Source organism: Xiphophorus maculatus, chromosome 16 (assembly GCF_002775205.1).
Source record: "Xiphophorus maculatus strain JP 163 A chromosome 16, X_maculatus-5.0-male, whole genome shotgun sequence".
Classification (NCBI taxonomy): domain Eukaryota; kingdom Metazoa; phylum Chordata; class Actinopteri; order Cyprinodontiformes; family Poeciliidae; genus Xiphophorus; species Xiphophorus maculatus.
In genome coordinates, this window is record NC_036458.1 from 24,612,148 (window position 1) to 24,634,651 (window position 22,504).

Sequence of the window (22,504 nt, forward strand, 5' to 3'; positions counted from 1 at the left end):
ACTTCAACAGCGTCCACGTCTCTGGGAAGGAATCGTTCCTCAAACCTCTGGACGAAGTGAAGAGCGTAAAACAACAGTCTGTTTTAACCAGGCTACGCCCCCTAGGGGGCGCTGTGAACTTGGATCCAAAGATTAGAATTTTTTTTTTTTTAATTGCTTTTTTTGTCTGGCGTGAAAGTGTTACTAACTCATGTCAATGTGACATGAGTTTAACAATAAAACTCATATTTTTAACTTCAACTTCAGCTTGAACTTATCAATAGTGATTTTATATATATAGTGATTTATATATATATATATATATATATATATATATATATATATATATATATATATATATATTTAAATAAATAATTTTTCATTTTCATTTTTCAGCTTACCTTAGTCACCATGGTAACTCACAGGTGGTGCCCACAGGCACTGATTAGCATTTGAACTGGTTTTAAAAAGCTCCATTGTTTCATGGATCCTGTATTTTTCTCTGACGTTGTTTTGTTGAAGCAGAGCTGCAGCTGAGGGTTTGACCTCCACAGGCCTGTTGGTCAGTTCTGCCCCTGAACCCAGCCTGACACTCACTGCATTGCAGCTCTGATTGCATTCAGTTGATGCAAATGACTAGCCTGCATTTACTTTCACACCTCAAGCCTATCTCATTTTGATGCTTTAACTCTGAGTTAGATAACTGATGAGGGATGTCTGTGGTTGAGGAAGTGAAATGCTCCATAAGATTGACTTAAAACAAAACATCATGTTTTCTGTGCAGCTGTGTTGACAAAGTGCACTGGGAATATGTGTGCAAGAAGTAGCGCTCAAGTTTTAGCATAGTGAAATTAACCTGTTAGTGTTCCATATCAACAACACAAATAAAAAGATTTTTTCTTACCTTAGCCACAGACTAACACTAGTAGTTGTGAGTGAACTGGATGCAATGAAAAAAAAACACAATTTCTGTCCCAAAGAGGTTATAAAATATTATTGTAAGACATCTTCAGGGCTCTCATTCAGAGCTGCTTCTTGATTGCTTATTGCACCGATATAAATGTGCAAATTAATATCTGCCTCTATTTTCTGGGTTTATTAATGAGAAAAGACTCGCTGTGCTGGCTCGGTTTCAAGACATGAAGGTTCTGACTGTTGTTTTCCTCCAATCCACATTTCTTTTCAACATGACAAAAGGTCTGAGACATAAATTAGTAAGTTCTTCAATTTTTTGTGTACATCAAAATTAATATATAAAAAATAAAATGAATAAAACCTATAAATATATATAGATATAACTGGTCTATAATATGTATAGACCAGTTACTGGTAACACGGTGTACCAAGGTTTCTGCTGTTCCTGTGGTTTACATTCAGTGTAATGAGAGGTCATCGATGGTACTGACGATTTATTGGGATGTGTTGCCCCTCCTCCACATATTGCTCTGCACTGCTTTCTGAAGAAGGGTCTCCCTAACTGGCAAGTAAAATTCAGCTCATCCTTAAAGCGAGAGAGAAAAGAGGATTATATGTTTTCCAGTCACATAGAGTCACTTTGTAGCACAATCAAGTAACTGTTACCTTCAGTTGTTATAAAAATGCTGCATATATCAATCTTAAATATACACTGTATATCATAAATATTAACCGAGTTGTTGTCTCTGTTCCCACAGTATGGTTCGCTTGTTGTTCACATTTTTCTTCCCACACTCCGTAGAAATAAAGTCTGAGAGAAATGTTTTGTTCGAGGTTTGAGGGAGAAGGACAGGGACGGCTCTGAGTTTTGGATTTGTTGGAGCATTTTTGTGCTGTGAAATGACCAATTTACTTCTTAATAGAGACAGATCCTGGTGAAACATGGAGGCGGTTGCCTGCTCTGATCTCGTTTGGGTCCAATTGGACATTTTTCTGTCGCTTGATAGCGGAGAAACGTGCGGTCCTTCTGATGGAGGATGTTGACCCCTGGGTGACCTGCCGGGGCGTTTGGAGCAGTTGAACCATGATGCCCCGGCCCAAAGCCTTCATCTGTGGAATCTGCCACCACTCTTCTTATTTCTTTCATGTTCTTATAACTGCATATTCTTCAGCACATGAATGATTCTCTGGTTTGGCTTGTATGGTTTTTATGTGGCTCTTAAAACCATTTGGCTTTGACAAAATGGTTTTAAAAGTATCCACTTTTGGGCCACCTGTTTTTAATTTTGATCGTCTTTGCCAGTAAACTATGGTTTAATAGAAAATTATATCGATCAATCGTTTGTGTTTTACAATGGTGTGGCATATGGTGCTTTTAGCTAAAAAAAATTCTGTCAAATTGAATTAATAATCAATTAGAAATGTCTCCAGCTGAATGTTTATACTCTAGCACAGATATTTAACCTGATTTTTTTTTAAATGTTTTTTTTCAACACAAAGTGGAGTTATGGGGATTAAAATTGCAGATGGAAAACCTCCAAATACAATTTTGACTGAACAGCAATTTTTTTTTTACTGATCAGTTATCCTGATGTAAAAACAGGATGACTAATAAATAAATATTTGTGTGTTTAAATATCAAAGTAAATCTTGGAAGAACAGTCAGAAAACTTGATTATAACATGTTAGCTAGTTTTTCTGTATAGATGAAGTACAGCAGCAGTAGCTTTTGAGCAACCACATGAACCAGTTTATTGATATTTTAATAACAAATATCATGCTTTGCAAGAAAAGTCATTCAAAAATAAAATGAGTGTAAAAATAAGTGATAAATTCATCAGATGTCCTCTGACCATGTTTTGTGAAGTGACCCTTCCTGTCTGCTGGTGGAAGTTAAACTGAGCCACCATTTCTCCTACTTCCGGTTCTGTGTTCCTAAAACAACAAGCCCCTTGTGCAACTATCAGGGGAAAGAAGACAGAGCTGTGCTTATGGACTAAGAAAGGAAATTGATTTTAGAAGTTGTCTCACACATTTCCTGTCTGACACCCTAACACAACAAAAATCTCTCATATCCATCCTGGCAAATTAGGCATTTTATTTTCTAAGGAATTAAATGTTTAGTTGCATTCATGCTAATTTTTGGGGTTTCCCCTCTTTGTGTGTGTGTGTGTGTGTGTGTTCCTCCTTTAGTTTCTTTTTTTCTGTTTTTCATTTCATTTGTTACAATTTCTTTTTTGAGCGTAAAACCTTTGGAGCTGCCTAGAAGACCCTTCCCCCAACAGCCAGCAGAAGATGCATAGTGTGTGTGTGTGTGTGTGTGTGTGTTTCAGAAGGGTAAGAGAGGACGGACAGGGAAGCACACAGCCTACTTCACTGCTGAAAAAATGTGAAGAATTCAGGTAAAAAGGGGAAGAGAAGCTGAAGGAACCTATAGGCCATCGTAGCTTCTCATTGGCTGCTGCTGACTTCTGATTGGCTCAGAGCCGTTTCTATAGTTCCATGTATATAGAACTGTGGTCGGGTTTTTTCACTGCTCCTGTATGTAAACAGTGACTCTGCCAGCAGCCCGCCTGTCTGACCCAGATTGGCTTATTTTCCTCCTTGTTTACAATTCTGTAGGTCCATCAGATTTATCTGCAAACATCTATACACATTACGTTTATGTGTATAGATACTCCCCCCCCCCCCCCCCCCCCCCCCCCCCCTCCCGCCGCCCCCCCCCCCCCCCCCCCCACACACACACACACACTGCCCATGTAGTGTTTTGACGGGGGGTGGCTGCTGACTACATCCAGTGGGCTTTGGACGGGTGCGGGGTACAAACGAGCGTTTTGGAATGAGGGTGAACCCAAATGATGTCTCAGGCTGGTTCTGGACAGTAGGAAGAAGCTGGAATACCCTGAGAGAACGACCTGAGGCCGACCCAGGTTGTTCTGGTCATGTGGGGTCACCAGACACGTTCTTCATTTAACCAAAAAAATTATATGTTGAACAATATGTTGACAGTCACATTTCCTCCAGATTTCATGGTTATTTCTATCAATAAGTGGGTGAAAACTGAATAAATACAATTGTTAAAATTAGAGCTGCAACGAAGGACTGTTTTAGTAATCGATGAATCAATGGATTGGTTTGATGGTTAAAAAATGGTCAATTTTACAGATGTTTCATTTAACCACTTAGGCCTTTTTACACAATATTAGAAATACAACAATAGATGCAACATAACAAAGAATTGACTTTCTTTTTTAAATTAAGAACATAAACATTTTATTGCCTAAAATATGATACTACAGCATTCCTATAGTAAATTTGAACCAGATGAACAGATAAAGATATTTTTACCTAAAATGCAAAATATGTAAAATGTAAAAAAAAAATATTTTTTTGCACAGTTCTGGCTTAATTACTACTGTGAATGTTTTTTTAAAAAAATCTGAATAATCAAGTTAATGATAAATCAATTAATAAATTAGTTGACAGTTATTTCAATAATCAATTAATCTTGATTAATCATTTCAGCTCTAGTTGAAATTGTTTTCCACTCTTTTTTTTATTAAATAAATAATTTTCATATGTTCTTCTGTTTTAAATGTTTTAATCATTAGCTTTTCATTGGTAAAACATTTATTGCTTTCTACTTGAGGTTTAGTGAGAGTGTAATGTAGACAGTTTTAAATTATACAAACTTTAAGCAGACTCAGCTCTCTGTTAATATGAGTTTATATAAAATACTACATGTATTTTAAGACAAAAGCAAAGTTTAAAAAAAAGAAATTTTGTTTTTCTTTCTTTGTTCTTCTGTCTAGAAAGAATTAAAACTGGTGAATTAGGTGGGGAAAACAAACTGATCAAAACTCAGTTTAGAGAAAAATTGGAAAATGAAATGTTTAGGATATAAATGCAGGGAAAGTGTCAGAAATAATTCAGCAAATCTTCCTGCAGTGTCAATGTTTCCAGCACATCACTTACTTCAAACAGCCAGAATCAAAAACTGCCTTTCAGAAACTATAAAATAAAATGAGCAGCCTTTATAAAATAGAATTTAATTTAAACTTTTCTGTTTGCACTTCTTCATTAATTTCCATTTTAGGACATCAGCCCTAAAAGACTCGAGCAACAAATCTTAAATTTATTTTAAATGCATGTTTTCATAAAGATGAAGGAGAATGCAGCGTTAGTCTTTGGACATCATAAGGCAGCTGATTGTCTCCAGAAAGTTTTAAGATTTTTATACTCTGAAAAGTTTGTCTTCCAATTTGCTTGGATGAAGGAGGCCATCTTTAAATTCACAATGTTAAAACTTCTAAACAAAACAACGAACCTTCTGGTTCACTTTTTACAAGCCGTCCTCTTGATGGAAACTAAATCTAATTTTAAATGACATGAGGAGTTGCTCTGAGCTCCAAATAAATGTTAGTAGAGATCCTAAAGTTTAGGATTTATTTTATAGAAAAATCTCACCTGTTTTCTGTGACAAGCCATTTACAGAGTGGTGGATTTAAGCGGAGGACATGACGCTAATGGAGCAGAGTGTCCTGGTGAAAGCAGTGTTTGGATGCAGGGCCGAACTGAACCCGTCAGCCTGCAGTGAGCTCTGCCTCAGTAAAGAATCTGCTGCAGTAACCAACGCTTTACGGCAGCATTCCCCCGTTCACCCACCCCCTCCTCCTCCTCCCACCCAAATCAAACTGGGATTTTCAGAGTTAAAATGGAGGCTATGCCTGCTGGTCACATGTCTGACACGACAGCATGTGCTCTGGACTCGTGCAGGCACACACACACTCAGTCACTCATACACACGCTGTGTGCAGACATGTATGAGCTGCTAAGAGAGGAAGCAAGATCCAGAGAGGAGGAATCCCCTCCCCCAGCAAAGATGTGTGTCACAGCTCCCTCCCCCTGAGTGGGCGTGGGCGAGTGGGGGTGTGCCGTATCACAGCTACAGGCCTGGCTCACATGGCAGGGAGGTGTGTGTTCCTAGGGAGGAGGAGCAGCAGCAGCAGTAGTAGTATATATTGTTATGCTGAGTGAGATTCTTCCAGAAAACTCAGAGGAGCTTGTTGTCTTTGCAACCCAGCAAATTATTCACCCTGTTCAGAATGTGGAGGAGCGGTGTGGGGCGGCTCCTTCAGGGCTGATGGAGGTCGGTTAGCTGGAGCAGTCGGGCGGACCCCCGGGGAAACGAGGGCCCAATTATCCTAACGGAAAAGGCCTTCACAGCCCGTCGTTCTGACCCCACTTGTTGCTGAAAATTTCCTTCCAGGTCAGAACAAAACCACTGAGATGACCCAGTCAGTTAATAAACTGAGAACTGAATCAACTCGGAACGTGACTGACTGAGTAAAATGTCGCCTTTAATTCTCCTAAAACAAAAAAACTAAATGTAATTGTAAATAAGGTGACCTGAGCACAATACTTTTAGTACTCAAATCTTTGAAACTTCTTATAGTTTCAAAGATTTGAAACTATCTTTGAAACTCTCTTGCTTATGACAGAATTGTATTAAGTCACTATCTGCATTTTTAGTTTGTTATTTTAGAGTATAATCTGTCTGAAAATGAGTGAATGTCAGCCGAGCTGTTAGTTACTGTAGCTGTGTGGCTCGCGTTAATTTAGTCTCACGTTTTTCCTCAAACCTCCGTCCTGAATAAACGTCACAAACGTGCAAAATGAATTCATTAGTAAACATAAAGAGCTTTGTGTCCATGTGAAAGAAAGAGGAATCCCCTCTGGTGGGCAGAAACATAAACCACTGCTACACTCAGTTAGTTTTATTTACAGCAGTCCTCTGTGACTATATTATTTATTATTATTTTTTAGGTATTTTACGCTGTGCATCATGGTCCGGGAGCTGATCATTGTGTTTGCAGCATCCACAAGTTTGATAGAAAACTTTTACGTCATGAATGCTCAGAAAACTCCTCAGATTCTTTTAAGCTCATTTTAATCTTATTTCTTTTGAGCTTATTTAATGTAAACAAGCTCTCATCATATCTGATGAGTAGTATAGATATGTCTTTGATCAATGTTTTATATATTTTTGATCAAATAATTGTGAATCTAAACTGGGGGGAGGGGTAGAATGAAAAAGCACTGAACAACAAGAATGAGACAATGCTCTAAAGGTTGGGTTGGTAGAATGCAGAGACGCCATCGTTTAGCTGATCCTTTGCTCCTGCAATGACACACAGAAAAAAAAAAAAGAATTTAGACTCTTTAAACTTATTTTTTTTAAACAAACATATCTAATTAAATCGACTGTAGAGTCACATTTCCTGCCCGGTAGAAACTGAGGCCCAGAGCTGAAGGATTTAACACTGCAGAGGTTTGATATGCTGAAGGCTCAGCAGCCGGTGTGGAGCTCGGAGACGCAGTGTGACTCAGTTCGCCCTCTGCTGGCCGAACCTGCAATAGCTTCACGAGATCCAGGGAGGCGAGGCACTGAAATGTGTGGACTGAAGACGGGCCCCTCTCCGTGCTGCTTCTCGATTGGCTGCTGTTGGCCCCGCCCCTTTTCTCACAGACTCACAACAAAGCGGGGGTTGCTCTGACTCGTCCGCTGCTTTTACGCAGCAGGAGCTCTGTTCTTCCTTCAGCCCGGTTGGTTCCGAGGTGTCAGGGTCTCCATTTCAGCCTGATGCGACCAAACAAAGAGTCAGATGAAAAAAAAAAACGAAAAAATGTTGAGGGGGGGACCCCATAAAAGATCTTTAAATATGGATTATGACTGATTTCTGATTAATTGTTCTGAAAAATCAACTATAGTTCACCCTGTAAGATATATATTTGACATATAATAAATTATTAGGATATTTAGAGACATTTTACTAACCACTTAAAAATTGTTATTGTTATATAATTAAACCAATGTTAACAGTCTGCTCAGTTGAAATTCTTTTTCCTTTAATATTAAAGAAATATTAATAAATTAGTCCTAGAATCTTACTCTTGCAAACAAGTGATGCCAAAATTATGATTAACATTAATGTTAAAAGAAAATAAAGTGAGAAATCCTTTTTCTGAAAATGCATTTCATATTCCATAACTGTATGTAATACTGTTACAAAACAGAGTGTCTGAAGTAAAATACTGTTAAATGAAAAACACATCAAATAGATTTTTCCTTCTACCTAAGTTATTTATAGATACGTTATAAAGATTTTGGTCAAAATAAGGGGGCAAAAAAATGATGAAAAGATTCTGGTTTTGCCTGCAAAAGCTTTTAATTTTTTGTCTGCTTCAATAATATTTCTTAGATGTTTGTAAACATTAGGAAGTTGCTTTTAAGGTGAGTGGACGAATCATTAAGCAAAATTGTTATAATTGCAATTTATTGTGGAACTTAATACAGATTGGCATTATTCTGAATTTTGCCTTTTGAAAAACCAAACTTGCTTTTTAGTTACTTTAGTTTCCAAAACTGTTTTTAATTGACATGGTTTTTTCCCCTCTCTATGTTTTATCAAAGTGAGTTTTAATCAAATCAGTTCCATCTTATTTTTAAAAGAATTTTTTCTTCTTGATCTTCTGGCTTTTTCGGTTTGTTTTTGTTGATTTCTTTAGTTGGACTTTGACATGTTTAAGTGCAAAACAATCAAACTTAAGAAATTTTGAGGATTTTCTTTTTCATGTTGAATTTAGTTCAATTTAAACCTATTTTTAAATGGTACCTTAAAGTAATGTGAGACAATTCTCCTTAAAGAAACAACCCTGTTGCTTTATTTTACAAACAATTATATATTTTTTGTTTTGTTGTGTTATAGGGCCAGGACTTATTGAAGAGAAACCTTCCAACATTGTAGTAACCGTCCTGTGACACGGTTGATTTTTAAAAAGAGACAATGAAAAGACGACAGTCGTGTATTTCTATACTTTGGGATAATATTTCCTGTTTCACTGACGTCTCATATTTTTCTTGGCTGGATTCCAAAAACAAAACTTCTCCTAAATGACTTCAAATCTTCTCCAGGATCTGTTCCTGTCTGGTGGATCATCGAGGTTCTATTTCCGGGGAACATTGAGAGTTTTAATTCTGAGAGGGGAAAAAAACCAAACAGTTCAAGGAACCACATTAAGACGTCGTCTCGTTTTTGGCGCTCTTTGTGAATGGGGAGGCGCGCTCGTGCTGTTCACTGTGCGCGCGGACAGCGGCAGGTATTCAGAGCCGCGGGTCGAGAGGAGATGATGGACAAGAGGCGTTTCCAACACCTTTGGCCTAAAGGCGTTGCTGCTTTAAGTGAACCTGTTTTATACTGGAACTGAGTGAAACTATTGCTTTAAATTCAAACTGCAGTAAGCTCTACTAGCGCTTACAGGGTGTATTTCATTTATTGATTTTGGACGGGGCGGGTAGTTCCGAGTTTCTTCTCCACACCACAGATCTCATTGTACCTACATTTCCTCTAGATTCTGTTTATAATCCCTGTAGATTCAGTAAGCTTGATTTTGCGTTTCCCCCAGTCAGTGCATGTGAAGCTATCAGAGCGACCTCTGGGCAGGTTTTCTGCTCCTCTGTGAGGAGATCAGCTCCAACAGTCTCGCATGTATGGCCCCATTGTTCATGTAGTTTAGCATGTGTGCGTTTCCGCCTCCTTCGCAGGCGCTTCGTGCTTTTTCTGGTGAATTCTCCAAGTCACGTGACAGTCCACTCTTGTAGTAATGGGCGTTGCCTGCTCAAGATGGCGGTTTGCTGGCTCCCACATGTATGTACCCTGTGTGCGAACAAGAGCCGGGCGGGAGAAGAAGGGAGGCGGTGTTGAATTTCAGCAGATTTTCGCTGTCTTACCGTTCACTCTTCGTCCGCATCGTTACTGGGATTTTTCAACATATGGTTTTGTTAGTTATTGATGTTCTAAATGAGTAAAAAATGTAGTTAGGATCCTGGTTCGGTTCAAGGCTCGTGACCCGGCCTGTGACCTTCTCACAGAGTAGTGGTGCATACAGCCGGTCCCATCCCCACTCATTCCACCTGGGCTTCGTGTTGAGGAGCCTTCTGTCCACTAACATGGCTTCCTGTGGCTCTGCCGTTGCTCAGTCGTGTCCGCGCGCCTTCATGAGCCCAAAATGGCGAGAGGAAAGGGAGGAGGCGTAAGGGCTACCAGGTTTTCACGAGTTGATCATTTCATTTATTCTTTGGCTTCTTAGTCTTTAGAAAATACTCTGACCACATCACACCTCAACGTCACAGGCTCGTTCAGCGTAGCACGTGCGTCTTGGGCAGACTTGAGCCACGAGGCTTTGTAGTTTCCTCCCAATCTGCTGTTTTAATTCATAGCAAAAGTCTTACAGACTCAACTTGGAGTTGACAATTAGGTTGTGTTATTTACTGAAACTGGGACTAAAGTTGTTGCTTTGACTGCTTGATGTAATGATGCGGAGTCAGGCGCCCCCTTTCAAAATGGAGACGCTCCTTAAAATGGAGGCGTGCAGCAGGGGGAGGGTGGTGGTGGTGAACACAACCTGAACTTTGACCCATGGCACCCCCACCTCTCCTTTGGCCTTAATGAATTCCAGACCTGAAGCCTCTCTGTCTTCACCATGATTCTCACCCTGTCTAAATTCCATTTTCTCTCATAATTTGGATTTAATGAAAACAAAAAGTGACAGTTGCAGATCATTTTTTGATTAACAGCAGCATTTAATCATATTTTTATACCAAGAGTTATAAAAATGAACGTGTTTTGTGGAGTTGTTTTTTGACGTTTCATAGCTGTACCCTTGCATGTCCAACATTAAAACACACCTCATGTGTGTTTTCTCAACTCTTTGTTAGTCCGACCAACTCAAATCATTTTTCTGTTTAAAAATCTTCTAATTAAATCCATTTTTAGCTATCAGGGAAAACCCCTAAAAAGGAATGAACAGGAGCAACAGACAAAGGGGGTTGGAAAACAGACACAACAAGCAAACAGCCTGCAGAACAGAAACTATAAAGATTTAACCCTCTACATATGGAGTGGTTATGTTTTTACAGAAATGTATTTAATCATGTAGCAGACATCACCTTTTAAAAATCCAAATGGAATTAATTTAGTTTACTTCCCTTCACAGCTTTAGCAGGTCTTAAAATCAGATGTAGGGATGTTCAGATCTTTATTTATTTATTTCTTTATTTTAAAACAATGCAAAGTTCTGTTTTGGATTAAAAATAATTCATAAAATTGGCTGTTAAAACATATATTTTTTCAGAAGTCTTGTGGTTTTTCCAGATGAATCCTGACTAATGTAAGCTGTAATGTTTTGTTCTGAGGCTTTCAAACGTTTCAAACTTGTTTGTTTTGTCCTGTGCTGAACTTTATGTTTGAACACGTTTACCGAGGCGTGTGGCGTCCATGCAGCGCTCCGGGTTAAATGTCTGACCTTACGGTGAACTTGCAGAACATGGTTGATTCTTCTCCTGTCTGCCATTGCCATACAAACAATGCTGAAGTTTGCAACGTGGTATAGATGTTTATTCTTTCTATTTTTAGGAATCTGTGTGAAATGTTACATTTATGCTGATCTGGCATGTGATACATCCAGTATTCCATTTTCACATTTTGAAAACCTTCTAAGGACCAACTGAGAGGCTATATTTGCTTTCTTTTACTTTGACTAGACTAGATGGAGCGTTACTGAATGGTTGTTAATATGGCAGCACAGCTAGCATGCATGTTAGCCTGTGTTTAGTTTCCTCTGTCTCCTTGCTCTGCAGCTATAGCAATAAAATATTTATCTTTCATTTTTATGCTGCTTAGATAGCTCTTATAAAATATTAAGCCCCTGCACTTCTGTGCTTTTGTGTCGGGCCCCGGCTCCTGCTTTCTACCAGGGGACATTTGAGAGCAAACTGTGTTCTAATTGTTTGGTGTGGTAATGACAGCAGATGAACTTGTCGGCATGTTGTCTGAATGAGCTCCCTGGTTCTTTCTGTGGACTCTCATGTTAACACCTTTCCTGCCCAGACTGAGTTACAACTCAGAATGAAACATGTGAGAACGCCACACAGTCGCATAAGGAAACCGACGGGGTGGATTACAGAGACAAATATTCTTATTTCAAAATTGATGAAGGAGTCTCTCTACTGTTGGTAGGTTGGGCAACTGGACGTGTTTTGGAGAAAGTTTGAGCTGGAAACGCATCGACTGTGTTGGACAAACTCCTCTATGAAGTTCCAGCCTGGAATAAAATGTTGAATTTTGTCCTAAAAGGCTAATTTAACACTTAAAAGTGGTGAGCTGAATGTGTTCTTCAAATATTGAGGATGTGTTTATTTGGACTAAAATTGTTCTGGTTTATCCTACTGTGTTAATTGCAGCATTATGGGATGCCACATTATAAACCACGACCCAGACCGTCTATTCATTCTGATCTGATCTCTCAGGCCACAAATACATGTTTGTAATTTTCAGAGCACATCTGGAAAAGGTTCTGAGCGGTGTGAGTGATAACTGGCTTGAATCAAAGAGTAGTTCCTGACATGACTTGTGCCAACAGTACTGCACACACACAGTGGGGCTGTTTCTGGGATGTTTGTCACTCCCCTTCTTTCCAGAAACAGAAGTCTTGCTATTATTGCAAATCTGAGGATGTCTGTAAAAACGGAATGAACAGGAGTGACTAAGATAAGAAATTGACAAAGGGGGTTGGAAAGCAGACAAAATAAGCAAACAAGCTGAACAAAAAAGTTCAGCACATGTAACAGGTGATCCGTTTTGTTTTTTGGCAGATGAATGACTATGACATAACATGACATGATGGGATTCCATGTTTATTTGCTTAAATGGCATACCAGTTTTACACATCTTGAAAGCAGCTTGTGACGGGGTCAGCCGGGTGTTGGCACCAGATCTGGACAGTGTCGTCAGCCTGGGTGAGATCTGGTATTGACATGTGATCTGCACCAGGGCCACTCCTAGACCATCCTACCTGGCGGCCGGAGGGTTTTTCATGGAGGCACAAAACTAGAGAATGAAACCAGAAAAAGTGCAATATTTGAATAAGTGAAGAGAGCCACAGAGCCACTTTTGGCCCCAGACCTGCAGGATGCAGAGTTGTGGTCGTCAGACGAAAACTGATCCTCTCTGAAATGAAAAGTGCAGCCCTTTAATTTTTAATTCATTGTTAAAGTAAAACTGTGTTCCGGTTAGTTATGGGTCTGAGTCACCGCATATCACTTTAAGAAACTGATTTATTATCTTTTCAGTACTTTGACCTTCTGAAGAATTGGCTCAGTATCTCCAGTAGAAGTAGTCACCAGCTTCAGATGAATTGGGATTCCCGTCTCCAACAGGACAACAGCTTCTGCCTGCAGCTTCTGCCTGCAGCAGCCCCAGCAGCTGTTTTCAGGGTGTTGGCAGAAGGTGTGGTCAGGCTCCAGCATGCTGGCTCCTCCTACAGGGGTGTGGCGCTGAGTGTTAGAGTGTTACTAGTGTTACTGGCAGTGGAGAAACATGGGGTGGAGGGGAGGTGCAGGGGGAACCAGTGACTGCAGCTTATTGGCCCCTTCAGATGTCTACCAGATCCAATTGGAGGACAGAGCATCATGAGAGATCCCGCCCACCCTGAAGCTGTTGGATGGTCGGACCTGTCAGCTCTGTAACTCTGCTGAGCGTAATGTTGTTCTGCTGCTGCTGTTAAAGCAGCAGCAGCCCTTTTTTTTACATGTTTATTATGCTGATGTTGGTTTTCTCTCTGTATAGTAACAACTATTTTTATGGCTCCACTGGTTCTGGTTCCAGTGTTTCGTCTCAGCCATAATAGAGCATCAATAAGTTGAAAAATATTGTCTCACATAGTCAAACTAAATCCTTTTCAAAGTCCAATCAGCACCTCTGGGTGGGTGGGTTGGGTGGTCTATGTTGTGTGTCAGGTCACTTTGCTGTTGGACTGATGAACTGGTACAGATAAGCCCCACCCCCCAGAATCTTCCACCATCTTGATAGTTTTCTCAGCTGTATTTATTGCTGCCTGCTCGTGATCAGATCACCCAACCGATGTTGGTTCCAGCTTAGACAGAGGTGAAAGATTTTCCATATCTTTTTTTAGCCAGTGGTCTTATTACACCCGGCCCCCCTATCACTGCCCACCCCCTGTCTGAAGAGCTGTGACCCTTGACCTTTAAACCAAAGCCTTTTCTACTTTTTCTTCTCTGTGTTCTCTCTGTTTTGTTCCTTTCATCACCGGTTCTTTGTGTCATGAGAAGCTGGAGCTGAATGCTCCTCCTGACACATGGAGCATAAATGTTTCACTCTGCTGAAGATGCATGCACATCTGGTAGAAGGTTCTAATGCAACTAAAAAAAAACATATGATTTTATTTTACCTGAACTGTTATGTTGATCCTTTCATGTATGTTTGAGAAATCCTTCAATCTTCCATGGCAACCATTGGGGCTCTTGCTCTCATGGAGCTCCTCCTTGGAGCTGCAGATTCCAGCTGAGCTTCTGCCCCACACAGCACCCTTCCCTTTCACCTTCCCCACTCAGCTCCTTCAGACTAGTGGCAGTAGCAATTAGCAAACACCTGCTAGACTGGAGTCTGCTGAGCTCATCATACAAATGACTTCTCAGTTCAGTGTTTGTAGAAACGTTAAAGGCTATAATGGAGAAACATTGTTGTGAGGCGTCTTGTCGAAAAGAGCAGGAGCTTCTTAAAGAGACAGAGGTTCAGTTTCAAGGTGTTAAATTGCTAAGTCCAATTTCCTTTAAGTCATGTTTGCGATATGCAGCATTTTTATAGCACAGTTACTTCATAGTGCTATAAAATGGCACTATGTGCCTGGATTATACATGATGCTGCATCTTTAAATGTTCCCATGTCTTGATTCCTGGTGTCCTTTTCAAACTGCCACAGTTAGTTAAACTCTATGAGTGTTTATAGAATATTCATCGGTGAAGCCATCTTCTTGAGTCAAAGATCAGAGTGTTATAGTGTTGAAGTCTGGATCAGTCTGGATATGAAGGCTTTCTAATCTATTCTGTTAATTAGTAGTGGGGCTCAATTTAAAATTTTGATAAAGTTAATCGCAGTGTCTGTAATTAAGTGAAATTTATCCCATAGTAATTGAACGATTTATTCACAAAATAAACATTTTCAATTCAAAAATCTTTTTGCTGTTGCTGAATTAATTGGCATATTAGCTCAGTAACAAAGATATTAATTGTTTGTAATATCTTTGTTAGAAGATGGTTCTTCTACCATCAGATTGGAGCAAAGTGTTGTTCCATCCATTCAGGTTCCCAGTGTTTCAGGAACTCCTGATCATGGATGGAACTTCTTTAGAAATGTGGACTGGGAACGCTGACATTGTCAATGTTACCTGGTTAGCATTGAGATGCTATTTTAGGCTTGAAAAGCTTCACTGTTAGGCTAACTCCTTTTAGCACAGCTTGAACACAACAAAAGTCTTTTCCAGCGTCCCATCAGATCGTTTTTTAAAAAGCTAAATTAACCGGCAGTAGGCCGAGAGAAGCGGCTTTATCACCCATTGCTGTTGTTTGCACACTTGGGCATCAGTTTTGTCGCACCAAAAACACATGAGCACAATGGTTCTGGCTCAGGATTCTTGTATGTTCTTCTTTTTTTTTTTTTAAAGAGAGACTAATTGCGTTAAAATTAATTAATTAATTGTAATTAGACAATCAAAGTGAATGTGTTCAAGAACCAACTCTAAACCTAATGTCACAGCCTTATCTCATCCTGGACTAATATCCTGTAGCACGCCTATGTGGACAAGTTGCTGTTCTTTCCCGTTCAGCAGCTTCATCGCTGATCCTTTCACTCTGATGTTTCCTCCATTAAATGAACATTTCTGAACAAAAAAACTAAAAGAAGTAATTTAAAATAGCATAGCAGGAGTTTGTAATGTTGCTCTGGAACTGTTTCAGTGTTTTTCATTCACTCTTGTAAAAAGCTTCAATGTATGGATCAGTTGTATGATCCATCTGTACCATCCACATCCATCCACAACGGTCACTGCCTGCACCCAACTGAGCATCAATAGGTTTAAACGGCCACCCCCACTCATACCAGAACACTCCCCCACCCAAACGCTAAACTCCCAGGAGGCGTTACCATGGATATCGTCTTTGTGTCCCTCAGATACCTGGCAGCCCTAATGGGAAGATCTGTCATCATTTTGATTCTTGGCTCTGTCATGGCCTTACCACCAAACCTGGACAAAGCACAGAGAGTCAGAGCCACTGCCACATTTAATAAAACTATGCACATGGAACATTGGTCTTATCAGCACCTGAACACTCTTCATCCTCCCCCCATGCCACTGGAAGCCATCAGTGCCCTGGTCACCATCAAAGAACTTGTTTGACCCCTACCATTACCACCTGCTGACTCACAGCTTATACCATAGGCTGAAACCATGGAAACAGCCCAAGAATGGGCTGGATAAGAAGACAGACTGATAAGGAAACCACAGGCCTTGGAGTATGTGCTCTGTCACCAACTTGCTATTGGTTCTGGTGATCCTCCCATTAAAGTTAGCGGCCAGAAGTGATGAGTCCACTTCGTTTGAAACACAGTGGCTGAGTTGGGTTGTTATGCACAGAGCTGGTGTTCTGAATCACTGTCAGACCAGCAGAGGAAATGTTCAGAAATACATTTGATTAGAGTTTGCATATCTTTTATTACATTATTCAGTTAAAGTCTAACTTGACTTTGCACCTTTTCTCTGCTCATCATGTTGTTTCTCTGTTGGTTTCTCATGTCTGTTTTTCTTCTGCCCACAGGACCAGAAAACTGCAGATCAGAAACATTCCACCTCACCTCCAGTGGGAGGTTAGTTCCTGTTTCGTCATAAACACACTGGGTCTGACCTCTGCACTCACACTGCCAACCGCCCTCATCTTATCGCTCCTCTGGTTTGAATCCAGTCTGGCTGCAGCCTGTCTGGGTCGGCCAAGAGAGTCAAATCTAAAGATGTTAAATTCCAGAAGTTTTTCCCCCCGATTTAGTTGAGGAAAAAAAACAAAAACCAATGAATGAATAAAATAATAAAAAATAGGTTTGATAAATGAAATGAAATGAAAAAGTTCCAAACGGAATATGATGCAGAAGCAAATACAAACCTCCTATTCTATATTATCAGGTACCTTTATGATTTGTATATTTTTTGAAACCAGAGTTTTTCACCTGTTATGTAACAGAACTCTCCTCAGCTATGTTTTGGGCAGTTTGCTGCAGAGATGAATCCTGTGTCAGACATTTTCCATCCAGATTCACCCTGCTGCCCTGCTTCTTGCTCTGCTGCATGTTCTGCCCCAGGCAGGGGTGGGTGTTTCTCTGGGTGTCTCAGCTTTGTCTCCCAGTCCAAACGCTTTGTTGGAAGCTCTGTTACAGTAATGTTTTTTACATCTTTTTACAGCAACTAGTTGCTGTAAAAAGATGTTTCAGTCATATACCTTTAAATCAAACGCCTCAAATCATTAAGATAGGTGTCTTGTGTAACTTGGTGTTGCCTCATGCTGTGGTCCGAAAACATTTAACTAAACTACAATTAGTCCAACGTATGGCATTGCACTGAATTATTCCATTTACACAAATATTATCAATATGCATAGTTATTAGGTTGGACCTTGGTTAAAAATAAATTGCCCTTTTTTAAAATAAATTTTTAAGTATGTAAGATACGAAATGTTTTATATAATCCACTTTTATTTATCCATATTTGACACAATTTTAATACAAGACATTCTATAAAAGGTTGTTTTGCTTTTTCCACCTTGCAGCAAGAATGCTGGACATCAGTCTGTTTGAACTTTTAAAAGAGCCCTGCTTAGTTATTTTAGTTATTTTATTACATAAGGTGCTATAATTGTGCCTTTACAAATTAGTAGTGTGTTACTACTGTTATGTTGAGTATGTGTAACTGTTTCTGTAATAAATCTATATATTTTTTTGATGTGGACCCCGGGAAGGGTTTTCTTTAGAAACGTCTTCATCTAAGAATCGTTCCTGTCATAAATGTCGGCTGAACAGCAGCCTGCGTTTATTCTGTCAATGACCGCTGGCTGCAAGCGGTTTGTGATACTATTTATAATATTGCTTTTCTCACTGCAACAACTTGCCTCAATCATTAAGTAATACTGAGTTTGTACGTTTGTTGCATTGTTGGCAAAATTCTTAACCTTTTGTATTTTTGTCACAATAACAACATTTGCTGGATGATAAATCGTCCCAGAAGTTGTTGCGGTAAACAACACTATTGTTGTTTTGAGACAATTTTCAAGTAATCTAAATGTAACGACATATTAACGCAAGAAGGATTAGTAAACTTCAAATTCTAATGAACATTTAGTGCTGGATTTAACAAGACATATTAAATATCCTAAATAAACTAAACGGAAATGATAAAAATAAAATGAATTATGAAATCTCTGTAAACAAAATTGTCCTTCAAAAAATGATTTAATTGAAACCAATGCAGAAGACTGTAGACTTTAATCATCCGGTTTTTGGTGGAAAGAGAGAAAGAAAAACAATAAATCATGCAAATGGAAATTATTACATTTGTTTTAATTTATTATGCAATTAATTGATTTATTGCTTATTACAACTGGCTTAACCTATTGTTGAAGATCTAAAACCTGTGGTATGAATATTTGCATTAACTCTACTTTTTACAACATAATACATATTCTTTTTCTGACTTTTTCATAAATAAATTAAACAACTAAAGACTTGGTGAAAACTACAAAACAATTTTAACCTAAATGTTTATTGCTCATTGCCAAAAAATACAAAGAAATCCTCCAGAAAAGGTTGTTAATTCACACAACATAAATAGTGATTATTGTCTTGAATATATCAAAGATTAGTAATAAATCTGATTTATTCCATCAGTATTTTTATGTAGAACCAGAAGCTTTTTTTGGACCTTCAGTAGCCAACAATTCTCCATTAACTTCTATTGACTTCTCTTTGTTTCCATCTAATTGCAGCATGTAGCAATTTATTCTGCCATGTTAATATTTCATATAGAAGAAAAAAAAAATCATTGATGGCTGATAAATAAATTAATTGTTCTATTTGTGCCGTTATGAAGCCAAATCTTTAGAAAGTCTCAAGTTTTAGAAATTGATTTCAGAAAATAAGCTGAAAAAGTGAAAAAGTCTCCACTCACTACCAGACGTATGTATGTACCCCAACTATTTATTTCATGAAAAATATTTTGTCCTTGTTTTCTCTCTTTTCTTTTTTTTATTATAATGAAGTTTTAAATAATTAAACATACATTTAAATGGTAAAAATCCTGAGAGTAATTAAACGTTCGTTGGTTTGAAGCCGGTCTTAATTTGCTTATGGGCAAAAGAATTGCCCCAAAATAGGGCAGGAGAGAAATGTGTAAATATGAATGAATAATTTATAAATAAATGTATACATTTGTGTCAGTTATCTATTTGGCTTGATATTTTTCTGTGCGTCTGTGTGTGTGTGTGTGTGTGTGTGTGGGCGTGTGTGTGTGTCGTCAGGTGCTGGATGGTCTGTTGGCTCAGTGTGGAACCGTTGAAAACTGTGAGCAAGGTGAGTCTGACATAGACCTGCAGCTAATGATTATTTTAGTAATCCGTTATTATTTCAATTTTTCTGACAGTTATTTGATTAATCAAAAAAGTGGCACATTCTGCAGATTCTTCATTTAACTGTTGAAGCTTATTTTGTACAATATTTGAAGTACATAAAATACAAATAAATCATTTACTTCCTCTTTAAAATAATAAAACAATTTATTGCCTAAAATGCAACAGCAAAAAGTGTTAATAGGAGCTGTTTTAATTAATTAATTCATTCATTTTTTTAACATAAAAAACATTCCATTTGAGAATTGGATAGAACAGATTTACAAAGATTTTTATTGCCTTAAATGTAACATGTATTATATATTTTTTTGGTTTAATTTCTTTGAATATGTTCATTCAAAAAAATTGCCTTTTATGAGTCTCTGTGCTCTAGTTAATGATTAATCGATTACTAAATTAGTTGGCGATTATTTAATCATATTAACCGTTTCAGTTCTGCTCCGTTACGTTCAGCATCGGGTGAAGTTAGCTTTGTTCTTATTTCGTCATCTTCTCTGAATTAAAGTGTGTAAACATGTCGGGTTGTACTTACCCAACTGCACCCTGTGTGTTTGAGAACTCTAAAAGCTTATACCTGCAATTTCACTTTGTCTGAGATTTAATGATTCATTAGTAAAATAAACACAAATCCTTCCATAACTCATTCTTTTCTAACTTGAAGAGCAGGCCTTGTGGCTAACCAGGGGGAATCTCATGCATTCTGTCAGTAATGTTAGCTCTGCATAGATTGGTTATCATTTATCAGGTTTATTAAACCAACTCTTTGCAGTACTCTGCTTTCAGTTTCCCATAGTGTCTGACTAGAGGCTGTAGATGTGGTTCATGTGTGCCTATTAGGTGTTCAGGATAAGTTGGTTCTGATTGTTAAGTTTTGTTCTCGTATGAATTGTTCCTCACTGAAAAATCTTTCATTACCTTTAATCATTCCTGAGATTTTTCATATAAAGCTGCAGGTGAAGCCAGGCTCCTCACAGCAGCTCTGCATCAGGCTGATTCTCACTCAACTTTCTGCATTTCCTGTTTGCTTTGTTCCAGTCAACACAGACAGTGAGACTGCAGTGGTTAACGTTACATATGCATCCCGGGAACATGCAAGGCAGTAAGTTACTCCAATTTGTTTTGTTTTTTTTAAATTCAATTTTTTTAAAATGCACAGCATATTAAATAAATATACCAAAGGAAACAATCTGGAGATCTGTGTAACTTGTAATAGTCAGATAATCATATGGCTTTGTTTCCATTTATTAATAGGCCTGTGTGTCCGTAAATCAAAGAAGGCCTTCATACAACTTTTTTGAGAGTTCCATCCATTTTTTATGGTGTGTGTCTGCCACCTAGTGGCCATTTTTATGTTGAACTTTTCCCCATGTGATCAAGTTCTGCTGCAGTTCAATTTAAGTGATGATAATTTAGCTATAAGCCTCATCTCCAGCTATATTTGAGATTTTCAAGACTTCTTCTGAATTTGCTCACTACTAAACAACCATGTGTTTTGGTACAGATGTTCTAAACCAGATGTTAGCTGTGCCTGGAGAAGGAATGAAGCACAGACTCCAAAATATATAAAACAAAAACGATGCAAAAGTATTGGTTTGTATAAATCAGTGTAAGCCCAACTCAATAGATTTCAGGTATAGAGGACAATCGCTTTTTCACACAGAGCCATAAATAAATTAGATCTTAAGAATTCATTTCATTGTTTTATTTTGGACTAGTATTTACATTTGTTTGGTCCGCTACATTTCTGTCCGAAAAACATACAAAGAAAAGGAATCATGAAGTGGCGAGCGCTGTCTGACTGCTGTGACCTGATGGAACACAGTCGCTATGAGCTTTATATGCGAGAAGAATTTTAGTGCTCTGAAATCTGCCTGGATTTTAAAAATGATTATTTCTGCTAGCACTTTATATTTTACTGAAACATACTGTAACACATAGGCATTGCTGTGAATTTGTATGAAATAGAAAACAACCAAATTTGTAAGTGCCAATGGAAAGACATCTTTGTGAAAATGTCAAACCTGTTTCTCTTTAAATGGATCTGCAGTCAGGTATTGATCTGTTGTTTGCCATCAGAGCCATCCAGAAGCTGAACGGGTACCAGTTGGAGAGCAACGCCCTGCGTGTCTCCTACATCCCTGATGAGACCTCTGACATGGAGGGGGGTCAACGTGGAACTGAAAACGGCCGTCGTCCTGGTTACGGGCCCCGTGGCGGACTCCGTGGGGGGTCCCCCAGCTCCGGAATGCCCCCTAAGCCTCCACACGCTGACATCCCCCTCAGACTGCTGGTCCCCACGCAGTACGTGGGAGCCATCATCGGCAAAGAGGGAGCCACCATTCGCAACATCACCAAGCAGACGCAAAGCAAGTGGGTGATCATGAAGAGAGAGGGACCTGCTGGAAGGGAAACACTGTGTGATGCGTCTGCTTCATTAGTGTCTTTTTTTTAAGATTCTGTTGAACCACAATTCAAAAGCAGTGTCTGATTTTCATTGGTCAACTTTCAGTTTTGAAATTGTTTTTTTAATTTATTATTTAATTACTTTTTATTCAGTTTCAATTGATTTCAGTGACCATTGTAGGTTTTTTAGTCATTAACAGAGGGTTACCAACTACGGATATAGTTTTTTTCACTTCCAGTACCGATATCTGAGATTTAATATCGGCCGATACAGAACAACAGAGCTGAATTGACTTAAAACATTTCTGTTCTTAAACATGTGCATAAATGCAGAAATAGATTCAGAATCTTAGTCAAACATGTAAAAACAACAACTTTCACTTGTTCAGTCAGTGCAGTTATGAGTAATACAGCCAATGTAAACTAAATAACTGAAACTAAAACTGACAAAAACAGCAGGCTGACTACCTCGGTCCAACGTGAAAAAACTTCTAAATGGTTCATAAAGTGCAATTAGGAATTGTAAATATAATGTAAAATAAACAATAAAGCATGACGTTGCTCAGAGCACAAAGCATAGAGTTAGACTGAATAGATCTAACGTTATGGATCGTGCACATTGTCACC

The 22,504-nt window shown here is 38.6% G+C and overlaps 1 protein-coding gene across 1 annotated transcript in view; it reads left to right on the top strand.

The window, feature by feature from the left end:
* The window catches only part of LOC102221615 (insulin-like growth factor 2 mRNA-binding protein 1), a 41,700-nt gene that overhangs the window by 13,460 nt on the left and 5,736 nt on the right, over positions 1 to 22,504 (top strand). Inside the window, exons 3-6 of the mRNA XM_005812969.3 lie at positions 16,625 to 16,673; positions 19,367 to 19,418; positions 20,510 to 20,573; positions 21,551 to 21,844. Coding sequence (XP_005813026.3) covers positions 16,625 to 16,673; positions 19,367 to 19,418; positions 20,510 to 20,573; positions 21,551 to 21,844 — 459 coding nt within the window. The remainder of the gene's footprint in view (positions 1 to 16,624; positions 16,674 to 19,366; positions 19,419 to 20,509; positions 20,574 to 21,550; positions 21,845 to 22,504) is intronic.